This window comes from Daktulosphaira vitifoliae, unplaced genomic scaffold (genome assembly GCF_025091365.1).
Source record: "Daktulosphaira vitifoliae isolate Bord-2020 unplaced genomic scaffold, ASM2509136v1 Scaffold_1, whole genome shotgun sequence".
In the NCBI taxonomy this organism is placed as follows: Eukaryota; Metazoa; Arthropoda; class Insecta; order Hemiptera; family Phylloxeridae; genus Daktulosphaira; species Daktulosphaira vitifoliae.
Window position 1 is genome coordinate 23,258,851 of NW_026099572.1, and position 7,957 is coordinate 23,266,807.

Genomic DNA, 7,957 nt, shown 5'->3' on the forward strand with positions numbered 1-7,957 from the left:
CATAAAATTCGGTTCAGTAGTTTCGGCGTCCATCGCGGACAAAAATCTGACATTAGATTTTATATATATAAGATATATATGTATACATTTATTATTTTTTTTAGCTTCGATGCGAAGCGGAGAAGGTATTAATTTTACTATGATGTGTTTTTTTTTTGTGTCTGTATACGCTCAATCTCAAATCTCACTGAACCGATTTTGATGAAAAATATGTCAAAAGATCACAAATCGTATCTAGTTGAAGACATTACCCTCAAAAATTGAAAAAAAATCCCTCGTTCCTCGTAAACGGGGGAAATCCCCCAAAAAATTACAAATTTAAAAATCGCTAATTTTCGATATTTTTTCATNACGGGGGAAATCCCCCAAAAAATTACAAATTTAAAAATCGCTAATTTTCGATATTTTTTCAATTTTTTTTACTTAAAATTGCTATAACTTTTTTAAAAATAACCGAATTAATATAATTTTTTTTTTATAGATACCTTAGATATTTACCTATCAATTTATATATTTTTTTATGTATGTTGCCACTTTTTCTCAGCTCTCACTGGACCGATTTCTTTCAAAAATACGTCAAAAGATCACAAATAGTATCTAGTTGAAGACATTACCCTTAAAAATTGAAAAAAATTCCCCGCAAATGGGGGAAATATCTAAAAAAATTACAAATTTAAAAATCGCTAATTTTCGAAATTTTTTCACTTTTTTTTTTTAAAACTGCCATAACTTTTTCAAAAATGAACAAATAAAAATAATATTTTTTTATACTAAAACCTTAGATATTTCCCTTTCATTTGATATCATTTTTTTGAAAATTTAACATTTAACCTGCTCATGAGAGGGGATTTAAAATAGCAACTTTTTTACAAAAACTAACTTTTTCAACTTAATTTTTGAAAATGTTCCGGAAATACTGCGTCCTTTAAACATATATCAAATTAAAGCTTATTTTATGTACTATAAGATGAAAAAAAAAATTTGTCCCGACGACCTATCTTCTGTGCGCAAATGGCTACCATATTTAAAAATATGCTATTTTAACAAATTTTTTTTTTTAATTAAACACTCTCTACAGATTTGCATCGAAGCGTTTTGTATGATAGTGATTTTAATCACTGTCAGATATCATCTATACTGGACCCAACTATGCCACGACCCCACTGTGCCGCCACCCCACTGTGCTGGGTTTTTTTTTTGAATAAAAAAACTTTTTTGTTTTTCTTTTACGCTAGTGGGCTCTTTTAAGAATTAAACACTAGGAAAGTGCAATGGTGACTTTGCCTACTTTTATTAAATTTGACATGTGTTAGCAATATCTTGCTTCTTATTATCTGATTTTTATTTTTTTAGGCCAAGAGTGTGTAATTTTCATTGACTTCATTTTTTACTGTTGTGATATTGAATGATTGTACAGATTTAAATGTATTTTAATTTAAGTATTATATTTTTGTAATTTTTCACAAAGGAAACAAATATGTTATAGTTTTACTATCACCGAAATAAAATAACTTAAATTATTCGATACTCATAATTATTGAAATCAGGTAACTTAATTAAATTTTCTATAAGTTAACTTATGACTTATTAAATAACTAACAGATAATCAGAGATAAAAGGAATATAGCTCCTATACTTTTATTAAAAATATAATATTTTTCCATGCGTATCGTAGACCATGAATATGAAGTACATAAATGTTCCTAAATTTGTTATGATTCATTATTTTTTTAATGGCTTATCACAAATATAAAAATGATAATAAGTAATAGAATTGTCATATTATTTTTAAGATGCGTTGACCGTATCCGCCTCTTACAAACATGTTATTAACAAAAGAAAGCTCCTTAATTTGCCTCATAGAAATAGACAAATTGGCCAACTATATTTACGCAGTTGATCCGTGAGGGGTGTTCATTGGACGCCTCTCACGGATCTCTAAGGAGTTATGAGAAATGGACACTGTCCATTTTTCATACCTTTTAAATATCTGTTCCTGTGTTCAATGACAATTTGTTTAGTTTATCTTTTTATAATTTTGTAAAAATATACACTTTTTTGGCTAACTTGTAGTGGACTAGTATATTAATGAAATAATGTAAAATTATTTTTAGGTGAAATGACAGACAATACATATTATACTTGGTTTATAAATAATATCTGATTAGATTACTATAGAAATGTAATTCTTTATATAACAAAGAACTTTGTTTTTAGACTATAAATGATTATTTTTTAATCATGAAAATTTATTTAATATTGTAAAATAAAAAAATTAAAACCAAAAAGGTCTAATATTTAAACTACGATTATAAAACATAGAATCTAAAGTTTGCAACGAAATATTCTAATTTATTTAAATTTTAAATGAAATATAAATTGAATATGATTAACTCATTAAAAATTAAAATTATACATTATATCGGATAAACTTTAAAAATACATATGAAATTTTATGACATCATTTTGAAGTTGTTAAAATAAATACAAGGAAAAGTAAATAAAAAACATATTTTGAACGATATATTTCTGTTATTGTTTAATTATAAATTTGATTTATTGACAATTGCTTCACTGTTAATGAAAAACAACATATACTTGTTATTTTAAATAGCAAATAAAATATTGAAGTATATAATGTGTTAGATTTTCTAATTTTTATCTTAATAGAAAAAAGCTTTTTTTGAGTAAGTACAATATTTTGTATAACATTAATATTATAAAAAAGTTAGAGTAGTTGTATAAATGTTATGTTTTTTATTTTACAAAATATTAAATGATTATTATAGTTAATTTATTTATTTTAGATAACAATAATAAGAAGGAAAAATGTCAATTAGTATTTTGGCTCTGTTTTTTTTTTTTGTTGTAAATGAAATTTCTAGCACTGATCCTGAAGGTAAAATAAATTAAAAATTGAATTATACTTTGTCATTTTCTATCTTAAAAAGAAAAAATCTTTTACTATGCTATTTTTACTATTATCATTTAAGACATAGCTCTGTCATTTTTTAGATTGTTTTATTTTTAAGTTCATACTTATTTTTACATTAAAGCATTAAAATATTCTAAAATAGACATTATTTTAATAATATTTTGTTTTGTGCAATGGTAATTTTAAATTTTAAATAGTTGACGTGTTGGCGATATTCATAGTACGTGTTAAATTATCTTTATTTTCACTATTTAGGAGGTCATCAACAAATTTTATGAATAATAACTGTTTTAAATACCTATAATAGTAGAGTAATACATAATGTTAAAAATAATATAACCACACCATACCTTCAATCTATATATTAAAATACTGACAACTTCTTAACAAATGGTTAAACTTTGTTATCGACCAGATATTTTCTTAATTAGATATCATTTTTTTTTAGAAGCTAGTTAAATATGTAAGTTGTCATTTACAATAAATAAATTTTATGTTTTTAAATAAGGGTTTTAAAAAATATTTAATAATTGATTAATCGAGAAATACAGAGTGATTGGTTTATCATAAACCACTCGATTACTCGCAAAATAACTACAATGTTGGAAAAATAATTTTTGATATCGTTTACTTACGTATAATTCTTGATTTATTAACTAATAATTATTTTTGAGAATCACCCATTATCAACTTAAAGGGGTGTCAACTTTATTTTTTTTAAATAGTAAAATGTATATTTAATTATCTAATAATATAGAAAATTATGTAATCAAGAAAATGACTGGTTGATAACAACTTGCGGTTCAATACTTTAGAACAACATCTGATGTTGTTCTCATTTTTATACATAGGCGAGACGAAGAGTACGACCGAGAAATAATTAATGACATCTATTAATTAACAGCACCTACTCCTCACTATCAGTCATTATTTTAAATCGTTAATAATGACTGAATTACTCGTTCAAAAGTATTTTCTTAAAATAATTATTATTTTAAAAGAAATCTAAATGTAATATTAAAATAATCAGCTTGTATTATATGAAATATGACTAATCTATTAAAAAGACTTCATTGCATATATACAGGTAATTGGTTAACTATGTCTCACGTAATATCTTAAAAAATACAAGTGTTATAAGCAATTTTTTTTTTTATCATTATAGATCTTTGATGAGGTGTTTAACAAGAAAATTTAAATTTCTACCACCATCCCTTATGCTAAAAACTTTTATTAACTTCATATTTTCAAATGGCAACCCTATTTTTTTACACTATTAGATTTAGTTTAATATAAAAAAAATTTTTTATTTCATTTAATATTAAGTGATCCATGGCTCTCTGAAGTATAGGGTTTATAAATAGCCCGACCATTGATGGAGCGCTAGGTCACACCGCCTCACTAGTACAGCACACAAATTACTACAATTTTTTTATTTTTTTTTAAATATAAAAATAATATAGGGTTGCCATTTAAAAACCTGAAGTTGATACAAGTTCTAAGTATAAGGGATGATGATAGAAATTTGATTTTTCATATGAAAAAGCTCATCAAAGATCCATAATGATTAAAAAAAAATTTATTTATAAAACTTGTATATTTAAAGATATTACATGAGACATAGTTAGCCAAATACCCTGTATAGTAAATCTGTTATAATTATTTATAATAGTAGAATACTTACAATAATAAATAAATATAATTTCATTAATGAAAACTAAGAATTTATCATGAAAAATTTAATTATTTAAAAATATTTTTACAAAAAAAAAAACTGACTCTAAAAAATTTCCTATGAAAAAATAAATTAAAAAGTAAATAATAACTTACTTATGTAAATTAAATTACTTATTTATTTATTTACTTCAGTTGACCTACAAATATTCTTTTTTCATTCAGTCTTATGTATTTATGAACTATCCGTCTGCCACATACTTCACATAACTCAAGTTTAACAAACGTGAATTAACATGTTTCGATATGTTAATAACATAATCGACAATAAGACAGCAGGCGCACGGCGTCGAACAGTAAGGGTCACAGGGGCAAATATAAACGCGATGGCGGGAGAGGAATAAGAATGAGTAAGCGACCCGAACGATGATTGACGCGTGAGGACGTCGATAAATAAATCGCTGCTTTCCTTGCTGTTCAACGTCGTGTGTCTGCTCTCTTGTTATGAAACATGTTGATACACGTTTGTTAAGCTTTGAAATAACCGACGAAAATTTAAGGTCCTCATAACTTCTGCCTGTAGCGAGGAACCTAAAAGTAACCGACAATCTTTCGTGCGCAGAAATACTTTTCCTCATAACAGTGTCTTCTTTATTTATCATAGAAGTCACCATTGATAGTAATTTTAGGTATGTTTTCTCGTCCATTCTTCCCTACACCACTTGTTTCGTTTCCTTTTCGCTGGTTTTGTTTCTTTTTTTTTCATAATTAATGCAAAGGCTAACAAAGCCAGTGTTCTCATTCGATGCCATCGTGAAAAAACTGAAGACCGTTCAGGTACGCCAGAGACACGTCTAAAGTCCGGTATGCACAGGCCCAGGCATGCACAGGCATGCCTGGGCTTAAATGCATTTTACTACCCCATCGAAGTTTTTTCAAATTTTTTTTTTTAAATTGATTCAGGTTTTTATACTGACTAAGAATATATAAAAAATTTTTGTCGGCGATGTTCAGTTTAAAAGTTATGAGCTTTCATAGTATTCAACCATTATTGACAAATTTTGTTATATACTACTGTTCTTTTTGTTTTTTTGCATTAATTCATTAGAAAAAGTATTCTCGATGATGTAGTAATCGAATTTTATTTATTTAATTATACTAAAAAAAATATTTATGTGTATAGGTATTTAAATAAAAAAATTTACGTTGCGCCGCGCAATTCTAACTGTTGCTGAAATGGTGTTGCTGATACATTTAATACATACTGTATTAGTTTCAATTCAAACTATTTATAAAATTTTTTGCATTTTTATATTTGACAGTTGGTAACAAAGATCATGATACACTGTTTTAATTTCAAACAGCTTAATTTTTTTTCTATTTAAGTTATTTTTTCTCACTATGAACCGATGGATGTACGTCATTATAGTTTCACAATATTATCATGAGAAAAAATCCCAAAATTATCAAAAAAAAACAATTTTTGAGCTATTTTTAGTTTTTGACGTTTCAACTTTAAAAAGCTATAACTTTTGAACTAATTTTTTCCGAAAATTTTTTCAAACACTTTTAAAAAAAGAATTGAAAAACACACGTTAAAAAAAATTTTTTTTGAAATGACTCGATGGGGTGGTAAAATGCATTTGTTCCCATGCCTGCGCAGGTACACCTACACGGTAGATCGTAACGTGTATGACCGCCATTACCGACTCCAATAATAACAATGATTGTATGTTATTACCCTAATAGATTAATAGATTGTAATATAAGCAGCCTAAAACTATATTTCTAATTTCTGTTTAAGTACAAATAAGTACTATGATATTTATTTGTTAGTCTTATTTGTGTTATTTGAATTATGAAGCAGACGTATAGTTCATAAGAATATAAGACTGAATTGAAAAAAATGGATTTTTGTAAGTCAATTGAAATTAATAGATGTGCAGTTATTTTTAGTGCATTTATTCGTGGTTGTTGTTTTTTTTTTCAAGTCGGTTTAGTTAATTCGGGTTGGGTTTATATTTTTCAACTTATTTTGATTTAAAAATCAAACTGCTGAACCGATTATGATGACATTTATATGGAAGAATAAAATAAAAATACCTGATAACCTCTATTTTTTAAAGTCAATTAAAATAAAAATTATACTGAGATTTTTATTTTATTTTATCAATCATATTTTCTATTTATTCCTTATACTTCATAGGAGTATCAACTTGATATTTTTCAGATGCCAACATATATAATTAACTAGATAGTTTGATAGATAATGATCTAAGAAAATATATTGTCAATAATATATTTTTGACTTCTTTTTTAGTAGTTATTAACAATCTAAACTCAACTTTTGTTAAACTTGCGTTATGTGAAGTATGTAACAGACGCATAGTTAATAAATATATAAGACTGAATTAAAAAAAGTGCATATTTGTAGGTCAACAGAAGTAAATAAACAAATAATTTAATTTACATAAGTAAATTATTATTTGCCTTTCAGTTTATTTTTTCATAGCAGATTTTTCCAATAATATTAATAAATAAACTAAAAGTGGCAAAATTTACTCTGACCACTTTCTTACAAAAATCATCCATATACACATGTATAAGAGGGAAATTTGTACCATCAGAAACATTTTTGTAGCTAACTTAGTTCGTGTTTTATAAAAAGGTATAAGGTATCCTCGTGTACCTTAATTAAAGATGCACAATATCAAAAAGTTTATAAAAAACTTTCTTTATAAAAATGTTTTTTATCATTTATTCTAGTTTTAAAAAATAAAATGGCCTTTACAAGTAAGAAACTATTAAATACGTTTTAAAAAACTTAATAAAATTATTATGAGAAGATGAGTTAGTATTTTATTATTTAAATCTATATGTTAAGTTGATAATATTTGAATATTTTATATAATATTTTTAATAAATAATTAATTGCTTTTTTTTGGTATCCTTTTTTTGAAAATCCAATGAAAAACCTAAATACAGGAAGCATTTAACTACTAAGAGTTTTACTATGCAAAAACGGAAGTTAAAATAAAAAAACCCAGCACAGGGGGGTCGCGGCACAGTGGTGACGTGGCATAGTTGGATCAAGTAAATGATATCTGACAGTGATTAAAATCACTATCAAAAATAAACGCTTCGATGCAAATCTTTAGATAGTGTTTAATTTTAAAAAAATTGGTGTTTTATTCCTAAAGCTACTTGATCTGCTGGTTCCTTATTAATATCCTGATTAAGGTAAAGTATGTCGAATGAAAAAGGGTTTATTAAAAAATATTATTTGTCATAAAAAAATTGTGTGGATCCATAAACTTTTCAATAAGTTATAGCATTATAAAGTTAAAT

At 25.6% G+C, this 7,957-nt stretch overlaps 1 protein-coding gene across 22 annotated transcripts in view; it reads left to right on the forward strand.

The window, feature by feature from the left end:
* LOC126896169 (uncharacterized) overlaps window positions 1–7,957 on the forward strand; it is a 180,822-nt gene that overhangs the window by 161,503 nt on the left and 11,362 nt on the right. For 3 of the 22 annotated variants that reach the window (XM_050668722.1, XM_050668728.1, XM_050668733.1), the window contains exon 2: window positions 7,376–7,402. The exons of 11 other annotated variants lie outside the window; for them this stretch is intronic. In XM_050668722.1, the coding sequence (XP_050524679.1) occupies window positions 7,376–7,402 (27 nt within the window). Of the gene's footprint in view, window positions 1–2,653; window positions 2,688–2,807; window positions 2,900–7,375; window positions 7,403–7,957 lie in introns of those variants that run through there. 8 more of the 22 variants (XM_050668729.1, XM_050668732.1, XM_050668720.1 and 5 more) reach the window with 7 other exon arrangements.